The sequence below is a fragment of the Topomyia yanbarensis genome, chromosome 2 (assembly GCF_030247195.1).
Source record: "Topomyia yanbarensis strain Yona2022 chromosome 2, ASM3024719v1, whole genome shotgun sequence".
In the NCBI taxonomy this organism is placed as follows: Eukaryota; Metazoa; Arthropoda; class Insecta; order Diptera; family Culicidae; genus Topomyia; species Topomyia yanbarensis.
In genome coordinates, this window is record NC_080671.1 from 66,333,927 (window position 1) to 66,359,097 (window position 25,171).

The 25,171-nt window shown below is 38.2% G+C and overlaps 1 protein-coding gene across 7 annotated transcripts in view; it reads left to right on the forward strand.

Moving 5' to 3' along the window:
- LOC131678247 (tubulin monoglutamylase TTLL4-like) overlaps window positions 1-25,171 on the forward strand; it is an 84,785-nt gene that overhangs the window by 43,805 nt on the left and 15,809 nt on the right. For 2 of the 7 annotated variants that reach the window (XM_058958248.1, XM_058958246.1), the window contains exons 2-6: window positions 21,492-22,220; window positions 22,279-23,194; window positions 23,330-24,252; window positions 24,312-24,473; window positions 24,533-24,811. In XM_058958248.1, the coding sequence (XP_058814231.1) occupies window positions 21,516-22,220; window positions 22,279-23,194; window positions 23,330-24,252; window positions 24,312-24,473; window positions 24,533-24,811 (2,985 nt within the window). In that variant the 5' untranslated portion in view covers window positions 21,492-21,515. Of the gene's footprint in view, window positions 1-7,224; window positions 7,392-20,715; window positions 20,830-21,055; window positions 21,392-21,491; window positions 22,221-22,278; window positions 23,195-23,329; window positions 24,253-24,311; window positions 24,474-24,532; window positions 24,812-25,171 lie in introns of those variants that run through there. The other 5 variants (XM_058958251.1, XM_058958249.1, XM_058958250.1 and 2 more) reach the window with 5 other exon arrangements.

Below are 25,171 nucleotides of genomic sequence, written 5' to 3' on the forward strand. Positions count from 1 at the left end.
ATCTCTTTCACACTGGAATCTAGTTGCTAGTTCTGCTAATGGCTGTAGTCCACTAGGAGGACGATAATAGTAAATTATTTTTCTTCAGATAAAACCAGTCAAGAATTTTGCTCCTGTGTCGTAAGAGGCGGTTGAATACAGGAGTCTCTAAGTCAGTTCTGCGTGCCGAGAACTTAATGGCTGGAGAGACTAATATATCCCAGTCGCGTAGGGCGTATCACGGGTGTGTCAAATGAATCTGTGACATTCTGGACGTTTGTTTCTTTGCAAATCATGGGATTCAATTGACGGTCATGTCCCTAATGCCTATTTCGGGGTTCGCTGGGTTGGCGAAGAAATGTGTAGTGCTCTGAGCCACAATGGTTAAAATAGCGTAAATTCATCTTTAGCATAAACGTACAGTAACTCCATTCCACATTGGAAGGAACGAAAAACTTTCAAGAACCGTATTTCTATAAAGAAAACCTATATGTTGGAAAGCTATGTAATCCCGTCTTTGTAGCTTTCAACAAAAATGACACGACAAATCGACGACTGTTCATAACACAGAAAGGAAATACGTCAAATCTGCGTATCCCAACATTTGCACGATCTGGCAGAGAAGAGATGTTAGATGTAACTCTCTGTTCTGACAGTATTACGCATGTGTTGGCAAACTTGCTCGTTGCCGAACGAATTCAAACTGTCGTTATCTAATCATAAATAGATCACCCTTGATCATTTAAATGTCTCCCTCGACATTGTTGCATATCATAATTGCAAATTTACGAGCTCTAACCTGTACGAAGAAAGCTTGGCGACTAGGTTTTACGGGTATTTCCAACGATTGAATCTCCAAGTGACTTGGATGCGATTGTGAATTAAACAAACTCACTCATGGCAGCAGCATACCAAGAAGCTTGTTTGCTTCCAGTTATGGTTCCTTTTAGAGGACGGAGAAAGAAATGGTAAAGAATTGGTGGATTTCCGAAATCGTTAGGCTAAAAAAGTTATGTGGACACTCGTCCGACGAAGATGAAGTATATAACTGTCTTTTTGACACACACTGTCCAGACTGTACGGAGTCTTCACCCTGACTGCCCCTGAGTTCTTTTCTGATAGCTCTGATTCTAGGGTTAGAGTTATGACAACCAAATCAATCAACCTTGTGCTCTAACAAAAAAAATGCCGGATGTAAATCCGAAAATATCGAATAATTTGTTGTATTTCTCAAGCACAATTGCGGTATTCTAATCATAGCATAGACTGGGCATTACAAACTCATTTATCACATGACTACTATTCAGCGTGCTGACCACCATTAATCGTACGATTTTTGTGCATCCAATTACGGAACTTCATATCATCTGCCTTGCAGTAATGCAATTGTCTATCCTGATTTTTGTTCCCCATATAGGCGAACCTATCTACAGGGAGCTAGAATACAAGAATAGGTTATTGTTTCTAACCTAGTGAGGTACAGAGCTATAGGTTTTATCAGTAGGGTGCATTATTCCGTCGGGAGTTAAAACTCTAGGCTGTTTTGTGGTGTGAATATATTGTGTTATCATTTTTCATTTCCTTGCCATTTCTTTCGCCTTCCTTTCCCTTCCCATTAGAAAAATAATGACACTATTCGGTAAGACACAAATTTCCGAATAATTTGAGCAAGTGCCAATTAAGCCAATTTATTATTCCGATTTTTAATCAATCAGAGGGGGATATGTGCCTAAGACGGACACCTTAAGGTTTGAAACTTAGTTTAAGTATCTTTATCACAATGTAGTGACAAAAGTAGAAATAAGTCCTTTGTAATGTGTAACAAAAGTAGAAATAAATCCTTTAAAGCTAATTCCAGGTTTACTTTTTCGTTAAAAATTAGACTTTAGATCTTGCGTGCAGGGCCATAACGTGCGGTTGGCCCCCGTCAAGGGCACCAAGTGCAGAGGGGCGCTGAAATCATGATCTACAGCGCTGTTCGAAAAAATTGCAGCGCAAATATTTTTCGAGTTTAATGTAAAATACTCCCATACGTTCTATTCTCCAATTACATTGTATGTTTTTGGAAGTGACCTATAGTACGAAGAGTAGAACACGCCACCATTTGGAATCATTGGCTTATTGTTTACGAAACACAGCTTTCTTCATCCGAAATGAAGAAAGTCGATATAAAGCTGTTCGTAAAAATAGCTGCGCTACCACAAAAGGTTTTCAAATCGCTAAAGTTTCCAAGATTTTCATTTTAGTCAATCTATTTTGTTCGGAATAGTATTCCTACGCTTACAATTAACCTGAAATTATAAGTTTGCGCATTGAATTATTTCGCGAATTTCGCGACAAATTTGCACGCAGGAAGTCCGAGAAAAGTATCACTACTCATAATACGGCACCTTCACAATCACCTGAACTTTGTCGAATTTCACCCCAAGTGGACCGTCGAAAAGTGGCGTACCATTTAGTGAGCTGATGATAGTAAAGTGGCATTATTAAAATCGAAAGGTAGGCGTCAGTAAGCTAGACGGTCACCAGGAACTGAATTTTTATTACTATACACAATGCGAACATGAAAAACATATTCAAAGCCAAATCACCATACTCAAAAAAACGCTTGCGCTGCTATTATTTCGAACAGCACTGTACTTTATAAAATAAGTAAGGATAAATTAAAAAAAAAGTCAGTATACGTGTGCCATTTTCAGGTACATACTCAATTATTGTCGAGAGTTGAACTGAAGAAGAAAGCCAATGTAAAAACCAAAAAGTCGCAAAACTAAGACCCACTAAAATTGCTATACGATCACGCTACGAGTTATTCACAATAAAAAGTGTAAAGTGGATGAAAATATAAATAACTAACATGTTTGAGTTGTACGACAAGATAATTTCAACTACAAACGCTTTATATTATATAAGAAACATTTTATCGCTTATATTGATAGAAACATAAGTGGGACAGGTATGTGGTCATTGGCGGTAAATCAGGGCTCTCTTAAAGTTGTAGCAAAGATCGTGGATAAACGAGAACAATTATCATCGGGAAGACAATCACTTGTCATACCGTGAAGATTGAAGTCTCTTCGATCCCGACTCCTCTGCAATATCACAAAGTTATATTGGACGGCCTGTCAAGAGAAAAATTTAATCTTATTTGCCTATAGTTTTTAGGAGCAACAAAAGATGTCTCCATATGAGGATCATCAGATTCACTCTCTTTCTAAGCCAAGAGAGCATAATGATTTTTGGTGGTAGGTTTCGTAGCTCTTTCTAGTGTTTCTGCAAGAGTGCGCAGAGAGTTTTTGGGGGAATGCTGCAGATTCCTCGGGCTCTGTTGGTACACGGAACTTATACATTATATGGACGCTCCCCACGATAGGCACACTTTTTCAACAATCCCAATGCAAGACCTTGGGAATGACAATGATTCTCTGCGCAATCATCAAACCGAGCCTTATTGCTAAAATGGCATTTTTTCTTGTTTAGTTCATTGCGGCAACGCATGACGCGTTGTATGAACAGCCGAACAGGCAGACGATCCACCTCGAAGATGACGTACTATAATTAAGCACAAAGCAGTTTCGCTAAATACGAGTTTGTGGGGACACACAATTACGTCCCGTCCAGTGCGATTGCCATTAAAATCTTTACTCGACGAAGCAAAAGGTGCTTCAAACAGCCATTCCCGTGCATCGGTAAATCCGCACATGACAAACACGAATATGTGACCACACCGTCGATCTCAGTGTTGTGAGCGGACACGTAGACGCGATATTCCTTCATAAAAGACTTATCGCTTTTTTTTTGCTTCAGACAGAAAATCACAATTAAGAGGCGGGCTTAGCCTAGTTGGTAAACCGATTGCCTTATACGGATTCACCTGGGTTCGATTGCCAACCCTACATAGAGATTTTTTCTAAGCCGAAAAAGGAAGTGTATGACCCTAAGGTTCAAATATCTGCAATTGAAGCGACAGTCAAACATGAACAAGCTTCTCTCCAAATATTTGAAATTCTGGTTTATTGATCTTTTTACAAGTTTGAGTTGATAAAACGGTTTATGGAGAAACAAATATTCAAATAAATTCTTCGGATTATTCTGTGATAGAGGTGGGTTGAAGTCACTAGCAAATCGTCTACCCACTAAACGATCTGCACGTCTCTCAAAAAAATGCTCCGCCTGTTACCTTCAACCTGACTTCGAATGAAATTACAGACAAATCTGTAGTGAACTTATATTTAAAATCCACAAAACTTTTTTGCTCCATAATGATGGCTTTGGCCGAAATAGGCTTCAAAATTTCGGTTTTTCGCGTCGCTTCCGAAAGATTTTCAGAAAATGACTTTCCGCATTTTTTTTTATAAAAGTCATACATGCTTAGAAATGAAACAAAAATTGATTCATATTTTTCCGACTGATTTGTTATTTCTGCTCAATTTTACATCGGTGTTTTTGGCCCTCTCTTCATCCAGTTTATGTCAGTGGAATGTTACATAACTTTCACGTATTCACATGTCTAATTTCGCATTTTCAATTTTAAACCTCCAAATGTGAACTTTTTCATCAGGGATATTGTAATATACGTTGCTTACCGATCGCCGATTCGATTGCCTTAAAGTCTTACAGGGACGCTAAGCTGAGACTCCGCCAGAAGACCACGCTACTGCTCTGCTTGAATGGTGGAAAGATGGACACCTACAAGTCGGATTATTTATCGATTATCAGTGATTTTATCGAAAACTATGCATTATTTTTCTAAAAGAATTGCCTGAAGGATTAAAATTAAATTAAAATACATATGCTTCATAGCTCAGAATGTTTAGTACTAATACTAATTATTTGAAAATCGTTGGTGCGCGACGGCTTCTTCCTCCCTTGTGCACAGGTTCAAATCAAATATTGAACCAATGTGGATTGTTGCGATGTCCATATAGGCGTTAGAACTGTGTGCAAAACGAGAGAGCTTCATAATTTTCCGATCGACGGACATCTTTGCTTGGTCATATTCGTTAGGTGTCTAATGGAACCAACAATTTTGTCGGCCGTCGAGCGCACCCGAATAACGTAAGAAGATATAAACGAGAAATAATCAGCTGATCAGTATTACAGATGACAGTGGAACCACGTGTCGCCTCTGATTTCAATATGTTAGGAACAGGAATATAAACTTTTGTTTTAATAGTTGATGTTGCGATCTGGTCCCTCTCATAGGCTGAAGGGATTGACGGCATTACAAACATAACAGTATTACACGCGAAGTTACATATACGCGACACACACACGCCCATGCGATCAAACCCGTTAACATACAAACGCTCAAGCCGTGTGTAATAATACAGCCCTGGTCACAAAAACACACACATGCAATCGCCATCATTCGCGCAAAGCTACACTCGCGATCTCGCAAATATAAAAACCCTGTTGATAAAGGGAGCGTCTGGTGTAAAATACTCAAATCGAAAGTAATTTTGTTTTACAATTTTGAAGTCAATTCAACAATAGACCTCTTGTGTAATGTTATGGTGTATTAATACATTTATCATAAACGATAACAAAATAACCAAAAACAATAAAGCTTGAATTTCGGAAAATGGCATTGCGCGAGTCTTTTCTAGAGATTCAATACTAACAATTAAGCGAATAAAAACAACATCTGTTGGGGTCAAGAAACACGAGAAACATCTTTGGATTAGGATGGGTGCTTTCTATGCAGCGCTAGAAGTGGCTCAATCTTTATCCTCTCATTCTCAATGCAATTTTCCTATAATATTTACAAAAGTCCGAATGCATAGAAAAGGTAGCCGAAGACAGTCTAATTTGATAAGTTTTATCAGGTTTCAATAATATTGCAAGATAACGAAGATATATCAAACATATTTTTTTTTGCCGTTAACCCTTTCATGCCCAACTTTTTTCTAGTACATGTAGGGTTTTAAAAACAATTTTTTCTTGAAAACAGTGAGGTCAAGAAACTCGAAAGACCTTTTTTCATAAAAGTAGATCCTTCCCTCGCAGTGCTAGAAGCTGCTCAATTTTAACCTTTCAATGTTCACTACAATTCTCCTAGAATATTTACAAGAGTCCAACTACGTGGAAAACGTAGCCAAAAATAGTCTAAATTGATAAGTTTTATCAGTTTTCACGATTATTGCAACATAACAAAGTTATATGAAAAATTCATTTTTCGTCGTCAACGTCAACTGTCCCTGGCAGCACTGCTTCATCAGAGTTCAATCAGACTAACTGCAATAACTTCAGTTCTAGAGCTGTTAATACTCAAATGAAAGCCAATAGTCACATTTATTAGCCTTACTTGTTTTTGTGAGGAAATCTTGCCTCAATCAAAAGTTATAGCTGCTTAAAAACGTTGTTGTCCACAAACAACATGGGCATGAATGGGTTAATTGAAAATATCACTGACAGGTGCGCTCCAGTCACCTCCAATCAGAATAGTAGCAATCACTTTAATTGCACGGATAATACTTATTAATGAAAAAAGGTAATGACCCTAGTTACAAGCAAAAGTTATAGCTGTTTTAAAACGTTGTTGTTCATAATCAACATGGGCATTAAGGGGTTAATTGCTTTATCAATGAATTTTCGTTCCCTGCTTAACTTTTGAAATCATTTGAAGGAATTTTTAGTAGTACTGTAGGATTGTATCTTAGCTATATACTCAACATGAGGAATTTTATGTTTACGATGTGAACGTAGCTTATGAATGACCCCCTAAACAAACTTAATTGAGCCAGAATGTTTTGTAATGTTTTAAATACACGAACTATTTTTGAAGCAGATCGCTATATCGGTAGTCTTTTTTCAGCGTTTCAAAAATTCAAGAAAAATCAAAGAATGAACGCCAAAATTACAAGCTCAGCTTCTAGTTGTATTGAATCGATTTCTTCTTAAATTTCGCGCTGCTTAAAAGTTGACGAGATATCATTGAAATGAAGTTATATCAATACATATAAACATATTCCAATAAACTCGCATTCCTCTCCAGCGCCTCCGAGCGCTTATTTATTGACGTATCCTTTTCGCTACTTTATCCTGTTTGTTGGGTACAGTCACTGTGTCGCTCGGGGAGTACTGAACAAATACAGAGAGCCCAAGCAACATCGCCATTATTCACGATATAAAACTCGATTTGCATTTGCAATTTTGCATGCCCTTTAAGCTGGGCTTGTGCGCTGCAGTGTTGTCGCGAGAAAAACATTCGTGGGATTTTCTCCTCGATTTGCTGTAAGTCCTGCAGTGATGTGATTAGTGAACTGAATGCGATAAACACGTCGCTTTGCTTGCATCGCTGGGAGGAAACATTTTAATTGAATGCAGTAAAAATTGATGTGTTAATGGAACCATGTCATACGAGTGGATGTCAATTTTGTCCTAATCATCTGTGTAGGTAGTTTTCGACGGTAGGTTGGCTATTTTTCCGCAGTAATGAAACTTATTTTTGGCATTGAATGAATTTGTCAATTAACGACGCTGCAATCCCTATAAACGCCAAATTAGTCATCCATTTTCATTGAAAGCCACGTCTACCACTTGTTCTATATATAGATCCGTTCCCTATACAGGTGCTCAAGTGGGCGACAAGGTGGTAACCGTTGTGACTTTCATGATTTTCCTCCCTGTTCGATTCTAGACGCGAGCAGAAAATTGCAGTCAGTGAGTGTTGCATATGACAAACCCGAGAACGTCATCGGTTTGTGTTACGGCTCGTTTACGAAGGAAAATGTTCTCTGCACAACAATGTTAGTATTTGTAAGGTGAATCAACGAAAAAACTTGTGTAGATTCGGACTGGACTGTGGTGTTTTATGTAACCTAAACTACCGAAGAAGGACACGCTGTAAATAAAAATGAGTAAATATGTGTGTCAGAGAAAACATACCTAACCAAAAGCAGCATGGTAGCAACATAAACTCGTTCATGGGATTATACACATAATTTTGGGCAAATCAGTGTGCGTTAGTGGCAACGTGTTCTTGTTTTAGTGGTGGTAGAATAGTTTGAACAGAATTTGGCGGGTTCTTTGCGAGATTCAGAAATCATTACCAGCAACTGATAAGCGAGTTTGCCGTTCTAAAAATTTATTGTAGAATAGCAAACTACCGAACTTGATGTTAGAATATTCGGGTGTTAAATATACTTGTAACCTGTAGATACATAATAACGTCTTTTAGTACAATATTTGCATATTGAATATTGAATGAAAACAACCCTTACCCACATTTGAAGGTTTCTAAAATATATTCTAAGTCACAACGTCCTTAATTATCAGATCAAATTGTCTGAGTCTCGATTTTGAAACTACCTACATAAATTCTAGCCTACTAATTTTTATTAAAATGTTTTGTATATTTTCGACGTGGATGCGATCTACGAGTAGCAAATAATTTTCCTTTAAACCACTACAAAGGTCGTGATCTGGGCTCCATCATGAAAACACTTTAAATCCCACTTTTTTTTTAGAATTCATCAAAAATACTGTGTGTTCTGTTCAATCCACCAGCGGATTTGTGGAGGTACAAGTAATTCCGAGAACTCCATTGGAGATGTCGAAGTATTTCTACTGACGCGTAGACCGCACTATCTGAAGCATAAAAGATATTGCATACCCCATCACAGACGAACATACTAACGCTTGTGATGTGACATCCAGAATACGTCGGAAAATCATGATTGACACCCCTCACGAGGCCCATTTGGACGCACCAATTCGCAACGCGGGTGGCGTCGTGTTAACTGTCGAATACGAATTGCCAATAACTTAATAAATTTAATAAAGTATGCAATACTACTCTTACAGGAATGAGTTTCGATTAAAAAAAGGGAAATTCGGGTGAGTACGACGGGTAAGGCTGTTTTAAACGGTTATTACTAAGACTTCTGTTTCCTCACGAGTAAACCGCCGATTTACTCTTCTTTCAAATTAAAATTTCGACGATTTATGAGTATCAGAACAGTACATATTCGAAGCTCAATAATGGTAAATTTAAATGCGATGAACAACTCGTTGTAACTCATTTTGTCACAGGCATATATAACTGGAATAGTATTTTATTATAATGCTTCATGATTGCATCATTTTTCTATAAACTTAGAATCGAGCTCTAGTACTTAAAATTCAAAGTCTTCTGGTTGGTTGGTTCTTCATATTGAAAATTTTAGGTTTGGTTCGGGTTGATTTTTATTCTCGGGTTAGGATTTTCAATTTTCATAATCTCAAGTTCGTGTCGGGTTCTTCAATTTTCAAGTTATCGGGTTATCGAAAATCCAACCATTTATAATCTGAACCATATGTTGAAAATTATGATGATACAAATTGAAAATTATGATGATACAAATTATAAACATGCGATCGCGACCATCCATGCAATCCTACGCCCGCGATATCGCAAACATAACGTCCCGCTTGACTAAGTTAACGTATTAGCTCTTACGAACTTATTCATATCACGATTAGTTTTTTTTTCATATAATCGCCCGTTCCCACCCGATCATTAATCGTCCAAGCCCGAAAGAACCCACCCTCGGTCCCAGCAACCTGGGTCCATGCCTCCAGTTGGACAATTTTTACAAAAATAACGCTCATATCCACTGGACAACAATATACTCTTAGTCACTATCTAAACCTCACACTCCAAAATTAAATACAAGAATCCCGGCCCGCGCGAACATTCTAAAGTACTCATGAATACGCAAATGAGCACATGGTTATACAAAAAAAAATTATACACGTAGTTCCACAAACGCACCATAAGATCGTCGCAATTAAATCTGTTAAAATACAAACGCTCATACCTGCACGATAATACAAACTTGGCCACAACTTACAATCACGATAACGAAGACAAACCTATGCCCGCGATCTTACACACATAAAAACGATCCGGTGATAAAATTCAACGTATTAGCGCTGAGACAGCGTTTATTGTCTCAAGTGCAAACATATGAACGCTCGTTTCCACGCGATCGTGAACTCTTCACACTACCACATTTGAACCGTATACTTAATATACCAATCACATTTTGACAGAGGGTCCTTCGGAGAATCCAGCTTTACCGCTGCAGTTGGACCACCCGCAATTCGCTTCAGTTTCGACATAGCAATTCCGTAAAAAGATACAATTTTGTAAGATTTGTATTGGTGATGCAGAAAGTGTTAATTCTATATTCATATTTTTTTATTTCGACTATGTTAGTCACATTTTCTTTTTCACATTTTAACGACATTCAATTAGCTAGAGATTACTGGGTAGGGAAAGTTATGAAACTTAGAGCCATAGTACTCAAGTGAGAGCAAGGATGAGAAGTAAACAGATCGGAAAACTAGAAGTGGCAGGGTCATTAGAACAGGCTTAATATCGTACGGGCTTAATCTTTGTCTTCTGTTAATGAGGGTCGAGCTTAGGCAGAATAACTACGAATCACCCGAGTTCACTAACATGTGTCCTGATAAAGATAGACTTGTCTATCTTTACCGTGACAACCGACAAAAATTAAGCCACGCAACATCACCACTGAAAACCTGTCGACGATTAGCATCAATCTTAATGATGATTGCAGCTATTTATCTCTGTTTGCCTTTCATATAATAATGGTACAATTGAACCATATTTTCTCAAATTTTCTTTGCAAAATACTAAAAATTGAACGAGTGACAAAAACAGAGGCGTCTCGAACAAAAGTTGTTTTGTTGTGTACATCCTAATTCAAAATTTACTGGATCAATTGTTTTGAAATTTTGTTCTGTATAGGGCACAGCTCTTATTCATCTTAACATCTTAATTCATTATACCCATTTAAACATATTAGTTAGAACAGTTTCTGCTAGCTATTTAACGCATTAGCTCAAACAGTAGGATAAATAAGGGTACGTTGCACAGAGTTTTTTCTTGACAAAATCGTGCGATCTATTAATTATGCCGAAATCGTTAAAGTTGGATCATCGACGTTTTCGGAGGGTTTTGTTGACACTACAAGCCGTATATCAAAATTATGACTTCGGCAAAGTTGTAGAGCGAGCTTAAAATTTTAAATCTTTATCTTTAATATCTTCTACATTATAGCTGGTTGTTTATGGGTGATCCCTTTAAAGCCAATACAATAATATAACCTTTGAAATATCATTCTGACAAGTTCGAGATGTTTAGTAAAAAGATTTAAATTATTAAAATGAAAAACTTTCTATTTGACATTTTTTGAAAAATAAAGTGTTTTTACGAATATCTCTGCTGAATACAAGAAGTCTCTTCTTTAATTGCTTATGAAGTCATAGCTCGTTATATTTAGATGACCCCCAGAAATATTCATTAAGCATCTTTTCTATTATCATTCCTACGGGTTTAATTTATTCTACGAAGTTATTTATATCGTCAAAATACACAATTTTTATTAACGTATAATTTTTCCTATGTCGAGTATTTTCGAAGATATTTGACATTTTTTGAAAAACAATAGTTTTTTTCAAATCATCTATAACTCTACTGGAGGCAACGAGAGAGAAGTGAACTCTATTTCATTTTATAGTGTTGATGTAGCATTTCTAATTGCCAGGCATTGCATTAATCGCTCATATGAGTAAATGCGCCCGGATAGTTTGCTACTGCGACAATAAAAGCTCACATTTTCACAAGAAAAGTTTTTGGCACTCACACAACTTCTCCGGATAAATACAACGTGTTATTTCTCCGGATAAATAAAACAGCCGGAGAATGAGTGAATGAGTTTATCACGGTATCCTTTTTTCGCTCGCTGCTTTCCTGTCGTTATTCCAAAACACGAAAAAACAAGTCTATCATATTTTTTTGCCGCTTTTCTTTGTAATCAAGTGTATTTTTTGAAGTTTTTATTGATTTCCACGAAATTAAAATTTTATCACCTTCTCCGGTGAGAAGGAAAAAGTCAAATAAATTTTATCCGGAAAATCATTCTCACGGTATTTGTGGAGACGGAGAATTTTGCGACTCATCTTATCTCGGAAAAATTGGACATCGGATAAGCTTCTTCTCGCGTGTGTGAGAGAGAATTACAATGCCTGCTAATTGCAATTGGAGCTGGCTGCCCGTTTTTGCCCGTTCAAAAGTTATTGATTTTAAAAATGTTGCTAATTTTACCAAAAATCACCCAATAACTTCTAAGTCGCAAGAAATTGACCGATCTCTTATGGAAAGATATGTATCATGATGAGACGAACAACTTTCTCGAACATACTGAAGCTCTATCTTCGATATTTAAGAAGTTATGTTGAATAAAAGCTTTTAAGGGGTCGTTCACAAACAACGGTCAATAATTTCAAGTATACTATAGAGATTTTTTGTCTTCAGTAAAAATGTTCGCAAAAAACAAGCTTTTTAACAATACTAGTGAACTGTCAAGAAAAGTGAGGTTAACAGTTTCAGTACAGAACCTAATAAAAAAATATTATTGTGGCATACATTGTGCCAGGGCCTACTTTGACGCGTTTGATTCGTTGCTGCACGTTCACTTCGTGCAATAATCGGAGACGAATAAAAACCTGCATTGAATGGGTGAACAGTTTGCTCGTTTGACGTTTTCAGTTGCGTCACTGAATATATGAATGCAATTGAATATAATCAAATTTCAATCAATGAAATTAAATATTTGTAACTCTGGCTGTATAGCAACTTTTTTTTAATGTTAGAACCTTATCCCGGTTTCTTCTCCTTTATTGTTCCCTATGTTTCAATTTCATTAGCCAACAATGAATAAATCTACTCAAATCGATATAAATAGTTCATATTTCTATCTCATCCACTTTGTTGTTTTTTGTTTTTGGAATTTTGCCCGGAATGTTTCGAAACAATAAAACCCAGGAAGAGTCACCAATGTTTCAGTAGATTTCTCGTGTATAATATTTATATTTATAGACACATTTCCACGAAACGATGCCATACACTCGGATGGTTTGAACAAATATTTCCCTCTCGTCATCGGATATATGATCACCAATTAATCACAAGTTGCGTTTTACCTCGCAAGCAAACCATCCACCAACGCATCCATCCACAGAGCGGGGACACTACTGCGCTGTTGTGGTGTTCTATTTTTTTTATTTTTCTTGTTTAAATTCAATCAAACATAGTCATCTTTTCCACTCCAAACCAGTTGAAGTCACGATACTCTACCATCCACGGTAACCGCATGGGGATGGCGCCAACCACTCGGAAAGCGCGAATTTTCTGCGCGGTATTATTATTAGAGCCGTCATCGTGATTCACTTGGGCGATTGTTGTTACCATGTGCTTGGGTGGACATTTTTCCAAACATAAATGGGATTGCTTTCATCGAAAAAAAACCCTGGTAGGTGTTTTACGTGAACCTTGGCATTCTTCAGATCTACACGGTTCATACGGATCTATTATCGGATGCAGGTTCTTGGTAATAACGTTCCTGGCAACACCACGTGGTGATCAGTCACATGTAATAAAGTTTTCGCCCTGCCGCTGTTTTTAGCTATTGATGAAATCTGGTTATCGTAGTTCATGACGGCGCAACGCTTTTTTTACTTTTAACTTTTTACTTTATTTACGTGACTTTAAATTTAATTCATTCGTCACGTGGCGTAACGTTCGCGATAATGGATGATGAGTATAATTGTATAGTAGTATTACGATGAAAGAATGTTATAGCTTGTGCATTAGTGCTACGCTGCCAGTCTACGCATCATTGTCCCATGTATATAGGGAAACCCATAAAACATGGGACAAATATTCATATAACGACGATACGGAAGTGTGTGAAAAAGACAGACTTTTTGCACCAAAGTTTGAGCGCTGTTACCCCGCTTGAGTTTAACAGCAATAACGAGAATGTCGATGATGTGTTATCATTACAATTTTCACCCACAAACACTTCCTTGTTACTATGCGCACAATCAACACAACCCGACGAAAAAGGTTACGGCATGTTAGAAGCATAAACTCAACATTGATGATATTTTTGCTATCGATGAATCAGGAATAATCATCTCGATCGAGCGTAACAATAACGAGTTCGAACAATTGTTTTTTTGGTTTTCTGAAATTCCAATCTTGTTAAATGACATAGAATACGTGGCACTTGTTAACATTCTTTTCATTACACTTTTCTTCGTATTGTACGTTAAATTGATTGCATAGAAGTACAACCGAATTTCCTTCTCGCCTTCATGAACGACAGTGTAGAGAATGTGGAGAATTGACAACTGTGGGCCAAAGCGTTCAGGTACGCAACGGGAAATCTATGCACCTAGTATTTATCTTGGAGCGAACTGTTTTACTAACTGTTTCTCTTATAGGGATGAAACGTCACTACTTGTCACTGAACACCCAATATATTGAATTAGAACGTACACTAAGCAATATCAATTAAATTACTTATGGAATATGCGTTTCGTCTTTTAGGTCACTAAGTTAGTGCCGGATTCTGATGAGACAAAGCAGAAACACAAAGTCCATGACTAATTTAGTTATAGGATTTGTGCTGTTCACGCGCAAAGATGATTTTAAATTGTTTTCCTTAATAAAGAAAAAGGAGTTTTTTTTTAATTCTCCGCTGATGAGAAATATTGCATAAATAATATAATCAAATGCAACAAAAAATAAATATAAAAATTAATATATAATATTATATAAGATTTTAATCCAATTAAGTAAACAATCCTTTTAAGTAATAATAATAATACTTATTTAAGGTCTAAACTAGTCCAAGAGGTTACAAAAGTACAATGTCGACAGTAGACTGAAAACATTTGAATGGGATTGTCGCTGTCTTCGCTGTTCGGAGCAAAAAGGCGTCCTTTCTAGCGATGCTTCTCAAGCACAAACGGAGTTTTTCTGACAGCACGGAATTTAGAGTCTATTCAACGATTCCGGATTTTCCTAGTTGTTAAATTCAGTTGCAGTTTTTTATGGCTGTAGATGTTAGAAAAGGTTCCTTTTTCACCATTTTTTTTAAATTTGACGGTCATCCCTAGTGTTAGTTTTCCGTTTTCTTCCTCGCGAGTCTAGAGATTTCCTGATATTTCGAAGCATTCGTAACCTTATTCTGCGAGCATCCGGTGGTTTCTGAGATTTCTTTAAAAGTTTTGCCTTCGCGACAAAAATTTTTTATCAGTCGTCGCTCATCGGAGGTGCAATTGGATTAAAACAGAGCAGAAACATGGAATAGCAAACGATCACAAATAAAAATAACAACTTGCAGCTTTCGCGAGTAAAACCCTATAAATCAAAGTAAAAAAAGATGAGAAATCGCTTGAAACTGCGATAGTGACTTTACACCTATTATTACTTCCACTTAACAGTTATGTGTCCAACAAAAAACACCTTTAGCAGGCCAACGAGGATACCCGGGTACCCACAAATTGAAATGCTCATAACTATGGCTTCCTTTAACCGATTTTGACACTTTTTGATGTTTTGGATTCAGGAACTCGTCCACTTTTTGATTCTGTACAACAGAACCGGAATAATGGATCTAGTTTCTGGTAATCCGGATTTTCCGGAGTAATGTTCCAGTACTAGGATATGATTTGTAAATTTTTATAATGTCCTAGCAATATGAGTATCAAAACTCTTCAAATTGTCTCGGAAGTCTATTTTTATTGTTACGGGACCCTATGGCAATTTGAAAAATGGAATTGGAATGGAATGGCCACTCACGGCCCCACGGGAACCTGCTCCGGAATGTCCGTTCCGGGGTTAAATCACCAAATGGTTCCAAAACCACGAGATACAGCCTACTGATGCAATTCCAAGAATTTTGATACCCATATTGCTAGTATTCCATTGAAGTTCGCAAATAGTACCCCAGCACTGGAACCTGCTTCCGGAAACCCGGATTCCCGGGAACCGAATGAAGTAACCCGATTCATTCTTACCAAGTCCAAAAGTGGATGAGTTCCTCAATCCAAAACGACCAGAAGTATCGAAATCGGTTGGATATTACCTTAGTTATGGGCATTTTAGTTTTGTGGGTACCCGGGTACCCACGTCGGCCTGTTACGTAGTAAAAAAATTCAGGAGCCCCTCCTCACTCCCACCCTTACTATATGAACAATATTATTAATCCAAAAACTTATCTTAGTGAAGTTCTAAGATGTCACAAAATTTCAATTTCCAGCTATGGATAAAACATAGGAATTTAATTAATTGAAACTTAAAAAGGTACCCGGGTACCGCGTCGGACACACAACGGTTAAGCACACCACCGCAGAATTTTTAAAAATTCGAATTTTTTTATTGGTCTAGAATGTACTGTAGGGTCTTGAAAATAATATACCAAACAACCACAGGTGATAATCACAATATTTAAATTTTCAATTCTGCCGCAACGTCTCTTATGTGTACCCGCGTTTTTCTTGAAACCACATTTTTTGAGTTTCCCGTTTTTGCACGTTTTGAAATTTTTACAGCATATTCAAAATTGTTTTCTTGAGCGACATGCGTAGGATTTTATTTTTTCTTGCTAAACATTTTTAAATCAACTATTTTGTGTCGATTTTTATGCCATTTTCAGTGTTTTCATAATAAAAATATTAAAGAACCATTTAATTAAAAAAACAAAATTTCGAGAATATCATACGTACAAGGCTTACTATTGTTACAAGGAATTGAAAAAAAAACTAGTTTTAAGCTCTAGGTTAAAAATTACGGGAGATAGGTTTCCGGCCGTGGGCCTTTTCAAAGAGGCGTCTACGAGAAAATACTGCGCCATCTTGTGACAAAATTACTTGAAAAAAATATTTTTTTCTGCTTCCTAATTAGTATTATAAATCACATTTGACAAGATCTCGATTCTCCTCTTTATTGCGTCTAGAAAAAATCCTGAAATATGTCTAATTTTTTGCGTTCACCAGTGGTGTAACCTCTTAAATACCGAACAACGAAAGTTTATTTTCACTCTGAGGTTAAACTATTCACGATTTTGACAGCTAGCTGTATTCAATTCATCGATTTAACGCGTGTAATCTCATAGACAAGTGAAATAAAATGCATATACCGCACTATGATATAGTCATTATTTCCCACCACTGTATATCTCGTTTATAGAGTACGGTAATTTGATATTGCTACATGCTTGTCTTTCGAAGAATTACAAAACTGGAGATGTACAATAATTCTTATTAATAACCCACAAAAATATTAATGATTGTGTGTGTCCAGTTGCATCGTGGAGTATTGAAAACTTTCAGTACCGCATTAAAATTTCATTTTTATTTTTAATTGGTCGATTTTTTTGGTAAATTATGAATAGTTCGAACCATTCATGGCATTCTAACCATGAACACTGTCATCTATAATTTCTGTCTGTTTATCTATATATTTAAACGAGCGATGCACTATCTTTCGCGAACGCATTAATTTGTATTCCAGATATGGAAGTATACCCTTAAGAAAAATGAAGGTGCTAGCCTATTTATAGGCGCAATCATGCCTTATTAAACTTAGCTGAAGACACCTAATCGCGAAAACATCAACGAGAGCTAAAAATTCACTTGTTTGCCATTTTTCAGTTTGTGGCCATTGTGCCGCGTCTCACTCACCCGAATCGACCTTTTTTTATAAATGTTCGTGGAAATTTTATGATTTTTTTTCATGACAAAAATCATTTCATTTCATATCGCCCTATAACTGTCAAACAAATGGGCACTGTCCGATTGCGTGAGAGATAAAGCTAGTAGTATCACTACCGATAATTCTGATCTTGTATTCTATATTTACCGTGCTGTCCCAAATTCATAAACACATCAACGTTTCAAACTGACAAACCAAATCAATCAAATAGCAATAGAAAAGTGTGCAATCAATAGATTCAGAGTGCTAGAATCGCAAATCCTTTCAATTTGGGAAATATTTTCATGAATTTTTGCGCCATTTAGATAACTAAGTGATGTCGGTTTATATGAAAATTTGATGTATGAATGCACTTTTCAACCCGTAACTTCGAAACCAGATCTCCGATCCAAATTAAATTCAATAGCAGCCTATAACGATGTTACAATTTTCGTTTTGGTTTAATATTATTGAAATTGACCCAATTATCTTCAAGAAGAATAAGTTAGAAAATTTGACACATACATAGGGGAACCCGGAGCTATTCGGACCTACCCAACCCAATCGCCCTTTTAGTTGGATAGCTATGAAAGAATTTATCGGTCAAAGGTCCCAATTGTTTGTTTGAAACTACATTTTATTTGCACCTCTTTGCTATTTGCGAAACTCTACGATTTTCCATCCTTTTACAATATAGGGATAATTCGGACCTACCTACTGGGCAATTCAGACTTTCATTTTTTTACTATGGAATTGTGTTGACCTAATAAATTTTTATTGGAGAAACTCCTCAAGAAGCAAAAAATAATAAATTCTGTTTAAAAGAATAATCTGAGTGGTCGCAGCTGTCGATTGGCGCATCATGTACTTTCTTTGCTGTGGCGTGGCAATCGCGTGCGCCGATGCTAGCCGCCGAATGGTGGTTGATGGAATTGGCGATCCGTTAAGCCCGGTACGCTCATCTCGCACAAAAGTGTTGAGCGTTTTAAAAATAATGTTTTTTTTGTTTTGATGGAGGCAAAAAAATGAAACATGTAGTATCTCCTTTGTAAAATAACTGCAGAATGAGATTCATCTGTCAAAATTAATGTTTTAATATGGCACTTCCACGGATATGTACGACATTCAGAAAACCTTACGATTTTCTGATAAATCGAGAGGGTCTGAATTACCCCCACGGTCTTAATAGCCCCGGGTTCCCCTGAAATCTATACGGAGTCTGAAAGCACTTTTCAGACGCCATTGAAGAATATAATAATCAGCGGAATAGATTAAAAATATAAATTACACAAAATGTTCAAAATTAAGAAAATTTTCTTATTACCCTCAAAAACACAAAAGCGCCCACACCTCCTGCAAAACAAAATGTAATGCAACATAAACACATTGGAGAGTGTTTCTCACGTTTCTTAAAGTACATAGCGAGATTCAGCGCCATATATCTAATACAAGCGGAGAAAAAGGACCTTTGTGAACATACTGCAATCGCCAATTAGTTCCAGGTGAAATTGCTGTAATCATTTCAATACTCTAGATATTACATTTGACGATGATTTGGCATAAGTCCGTTGGGCATTATGTTCATTTGGCTAATGGTTATGTGGTATAATTTTGACTTGGTATAATATTCAATTGGCATAATTGTCGTTTGGCATAATTATGAATACTTCTGTATTTTATCATTCATCATCGAATTTGTGTGCAAAAGTTCTATGGCTTTATAACATTCAGCCGAATGTCATTCGCTCTAATTTACCCGAATGACGTTCGCCCGAAAACCATTTACCCGAATGCCATAAGCACGAATAGACCACTTGCCCGAATATCATTAACCCGAATCCCGCATTCACTCGAACATAATATGAAATCAAATACAACGGAAAGTAACCCTACTTATAAGACTATTTACAAAAGGACTCCACAACGTCCTGTCACAGAGTCTGGGTATGGAGCACACCATCATCATCGTCATCCTAATCATCGTGGTCTGCAGTGATTTCCCGGTTGCTGTCGGTTGAGAGCAAAACACCACATCATCGGCTCCGTCGCTTTTGGAACAACATTCGTTTGCGGCATCGACATCAACAGCAGTTTGCCAGAAACACGGTAGAATCCTTCTTTCAAACATGAGCAGTTCTTTGAATTTGTATACCAGATAGCCCTCACAAGTAAACGACGGTTTACTCAAACTTTAGGGTTGATCTCTTCTTTCAAACTTGAGCACTCAAAAAGTTCTGTTTAAATTATCGATATTTTATATTTTTCTTAAAATTCTCATGTATTGAATGATACAGATTCAAAATTTTATAATAGTTGGATACGAACGCGATTTCAACACCAGTTTAAACATGGCTATGTCCGGACTTTCTAATGATTTTCATTTCCAAAGCCACAATTTCTGTGTTTCATCAATGTCATGGTGCTCTTTTGATTTTGGTCCGACTTTATCACACTGGTTTCATTTCGATAGGAAACGAAACAACTTTGGTTTGCGATTATAAAATTTTTCTTAAGTTACCTATAAACTATGACTTTTTCGTTTAATTGTGGCTGAGGTGGTTTGTTCAAACATACTTCTTTCACTAATGTAATCTGTACAATCAGGCGAAACAGTTCGGATGGGTTAAATATTACACATTTTATTGGAAATTACCTCTACTTTTCGAATATCAAGGTATCGTTCTGCGCTTCGGTACACCAACAGATTTAAGAAATTTCTGTTACTGATATGGAGACGAAAACTCGAACGAACTTTTACGGTACTCGGATAAATGAATGAATGAAGAATTCAATTACTTCGAGAAAATTGCCAGGAATTTCTAATAACAATAAATATATGGAAGCGTTTCCGTATAATTTGTGATATTATTGTATTATTATTTGTACTAGTTTTGCGTTGGTACAATAATATTGTATATTTATTATATACCATCATTTTCATACATGATTTGATCACACTGGCCCACAGCATGCTTTATTTGAGAACAGTCTCAATGAGAACCATCATTCTTCTATACGCTCGCATTTTCATTGAGAAGAGCAAACGCCCTCGTATGGGTTTACGCTGGCTAAAAACAACAACAGTCCCATCCTACCTCCGGCGGTCAGCTACGAAGCCACTACACTGTTGCACGGAACATTCATACCTCGCGAGAGTGAAGAGAATAGAAACTCTGTTCCCGTATGTGTTGGTAATACAATATAGCGTTGGGATAAGAACGTGATTAATTTCTTACGATTGACGGAATACATTTTGGCGATTTTCAATTGGTAACATCGTTCCAATTTTTTAGGTTAGTACAACTTCCTAGTGGCACATTGTTAACAACTTGATACCTCGTTGCTAGAGAGATAGGTACCAGCGCAGGTAAATATTGCGAATGTAATAAGAAGCTAATAGCAGTGACAGTGGGGAGTAATCATTGTCGTCATCGCCAAGCAGCTACTTCGGCCATAATGCTCATACGTACAGCTAGCTCTATAATATTCAAACAGTTTGGCCTTACCGAAGCAACAGTATAGTGCGCGGTAGGAAGAAACGGTGCGTAAAACACGGAGAGCACCTTGTAACTGCGTTTTGTTTCACATTTCGCGAAAATTGAAGTCTTGCTGATGTGCTCGTATCGTCCGCGGTGTCGTTTGTGGAAAGCACGGACTCGCGCTTCCATTATTGTGTCAATTTCATCTGACGGTGATTTCAGCCGGAGTCCCGTACCAAATTAGTCGATCGCACTAAGAAATTATGTATAACGTGCCTCGTGCTGACTGCAGCAGTTCCAAACTATTATGAAACGACCAGTGATTCTTAAAATAATCCTCACGTTGTTATATTTGTGCTATGAGTGTTTCAAATATGTAATATTCACATCGCTAATTGCCCCCTTTGCATGAGAGCAATAATGTGCGCACTAGAAGATTGATGTCATCTCTTTGTTCGTGTGTTTTCCCTTCTTAGATAACGACCAAATTCGCTACCATAATGGATTTCAAGCAGCAAAATGGCCAAACGCAGTACCCCCGGAACAGTTCTCGTCTGAAACATCAGTCATCTGCAACATCCAACATGTCTACGTCATCCACCTCGACTGTACCACAGAAGGTCACATTGCGACGAAGATGCCGCAGCGAATGCCTTCCAATGGCACCAATGCACGAATCCAAAAGTGGTAAATCCCGCCTTCAAGGTCAGCACCATCATAATCATCATCACAGCCAGCACCACCACCACCACCCCCACCAGCATCTGAACTCGAAAGGGGACAATCCTTCGTTACTAATCGAATCTTTCAGTCTGCAAACTACCGGTACACGGAAGGTGCTACCAGCGATTGGAACCAGTGAACTAGTGACCAGTATCGCAGTTAACAATGCAAAAGAAAATGTCATGCATAACGGGCACAACCGGCTCGAAGGGAATGTCAATGCCAAGGATGTATACATGAACGATCTGGACACTTACCGGAGGGATCGAAAATATGGGTACTACATGACCGGAGACCGGCAGCTAGAATCACGTTTTGCGCGAAATCTGGAAAGTTCGTTTAACCCTCGCAACACAGTTTTCGATCGAAGCAATAGGAAACTTAGAGCACGAAGTGAATCGGAACCACACGAGATCTACACGAGCGCACCGGCTGTAGCATCGTCTCTTAATGGTAGAACGGCGCCTACTCTCAATCGTGATGTGAGTACAAGTAGTTGTTGTAATCAAATATCCAATGTAATGTGTTACTTTATTTTAGCTATGTCTCAAACGAACTCGCGATACTATCTCGCCAACGTTGGAGGGCGATGAAGCACTGGAATGTGTTGCTTCGCCGCTACTTCTCAAAGACTCGCCACCCTCTAAGATGATAAACGCGACCGACGTCGTGAGCCAGGATGAAGCTTTAAACAATGTTGTAACTCAGCAGCCACATCAGCGTTCGAAGGGCGTAAAGGTATCTTCCAGCGCAAATGGAATTCGAGCTACGAAAACCGTTCGCTCGCGTACAGGAACAGCAGTTAATAAGTACAAATCAAGTCTTAAATCCGCTCCGACAACGCTGTCGGCAATCGTAGCCTCTGGAGGAATGGTGTCAAGTCTTGTTGGACGTAAGTCTGTTTCACCTCCATTGCACAAACAACTAGCTGGATCTACCTCACCAACTCCGTCCGGAATATCTACGGGAACGAGCGGTGGCGAGTCTGTACATACCCAGGATCTAGACACAGATACTATTGGGCACTCCGACGTCGGCGATGACGACGAAGACTTAGACGACGAATGCGGTGGGGAAGATGATGATTTGGACGACGAACTGGGTGACGACGATGAGCTGCTGAATGGATCGATTACCGACTCAGAGGATAACTATCAAACCTATTTGGCAGCGTACCAGGCAAGGGCAAAATCCCACTCAACTTCCCCCTCGCCGTCGCTGGTGAAAGGACCCGTGACATCGATTGGCTGCGTACAAGGTGGTTGTCCGCCGGAAGGACCATTAGCGCCCAGCTTATTCCCTCACGTTCCGCCGTATATAACATTCGCAACACACGAAGACAAAGGAGCCCCGATGCCTCCGGCTATTCACAAAGTGCTCAAGTGGAAGATGACACTCATTACACCGATCATTGTGCGGAAAGTTTTGATTAACAGCGGTTTCAGGCTTCTGAAAAGTGAGTAATTGGTTTTAATAATTTTAACATCAATTTACCTTCAATATTAAACTGTTTTTCAACTATTCATAGAGTTTCTGCACCCAACCTTGTCCGATACGTCTATTTTCAATAACTGTTTATTCTTCCATTTAGAAACAAACGACTGGATCGGCATCTGGGGCAAGCATATGAAGAGTCCATGTTTCAAAACGTTGCGTTCGTATCAGAAATTCAACCACCTGCCCGGAAGCTTCCAAATCGGTAGAAAGGATCGCGTTTGGCGAAACCTACAGTCCCAGATGAACCGTCACGGAAAGAAAGAGTTTGGCTTCATGCCTAGAACCTACATCATACCACAGGACCTAAAAATGCTTCGACAAATGTGGCCACGGTACAGTCAACGAAATTGCAAGTGGATCATCAAACCGCCGGCGTCTGCTAGAGGAACGGGAATCAAGGTAGTCAACCGGTGGTCACAAATTCCCAAACGGAAGCCACTGATTGTTCAACGATATGTCGAAAGACCTCTACTGATCAATGGCAGCAAATTTGATCTGCGGTTGTATGTCCTGGTGACGTCTATCAATCCTCTCCGGGTTTACATGCATACTGATGGACTGGCAAGGTTTGCTTCGGTTAAGTACAGTGAGAAGTCCGATACGTTAAACGATCGATACATGCATTTAACCAACTACAGTATTAACAAACTGTCAAACAACTACAGCGCCAATGAAGATGCTGATGCCTGCCAAGGTCATAAGTGGACGATCAAATCACTTTGGTCCTATTTCGCTGAACAAGGAATCGATACCGATCGGCTGTGGGGAGCACTGAGAAACTTAGTCCTCCGAACGATACTAGCCGGAGAGGGGCCCATTCATGCTATGTCCAAGTTGAATGTTGCAAGTAAATACAACTGCTACGAATTGTTCGGAATTGATGTGTTACTTGATTCAGAACTGGTTCCTTGGTTGTTAGAGGTGAACATTTCACCCTCACTGCATTCCGCATCGACACTGGATGCTCACGTGAAAGGGCCTCTTGTGAAAGCTTTACTGAACACGGTTATGTATCAGGTAAGTTAATGGGATCTTGTCTAAGTTGTCAATCTATAAAGTAAAACTTTCTAATGCAGATTCCTCCAAGGATACCTCTTGCCGAACAGAGGGAAATACTTTCAGAACAGGGTTTAGAAGGACCGCTTTGTTTCGACAAACGAATATACGTGTCTTTTCTGTCAAAGGCGGAACGACTGAAACACAATCAGTTTATACAGAAAGATATGGCAAGAGATGAGGTTTTTATTTTGAACACTTCTAGATTATGCGATGTTCTAACACATTCTGTTTATTTCAGTACCTTAATACCATTCTGGATGAACTAACACCAGATGATATACGTTGCTTGTTACTCACCGAAGACGAACTCGCCAGAAGTGCCCCGCTGGAACGCATTCTTCCAGCCCCCAATGGTCACCGCTACATTGGATTTACCGAATATCCACGGTATTACAATCGACTGTTGGATGCATGGGAACAGCGTTATTGCCACAAACGTACCGAAGGTATTGCCCTACTCCAGTCTTATTGCGAGAAAAAGATTCACCTTCAGGTACCACCAAGCACGTTAAAAAAGGTAAGAATCCACCGTCACTTTTCTCCTTACTCGCTTTTGTGCATATGCCAGGCATGACTACATCACCATAACACTATCAAATTCATAGCCTCAAAATGCTGCACAACAGCAACAGCCAAAAGAACAAAATACAAGCACACAGCAACTCAAGAAAACTCAAATGTCCAAGTTTACACCTCAAGCAAGCACTGATCCCACACAGAAGCATATTCGCACAAAGCATCAACCTTCAGTGGTTGCACCAAAAGCTGCCATTCCTCCCTCGTCGTTCCAAATCAAACCCATAATAATCAAAATTCCGTGAATCCAATGGTCCTCTTTTCTTTTTTAAACTCTACTATTTATATATTTAATACTATT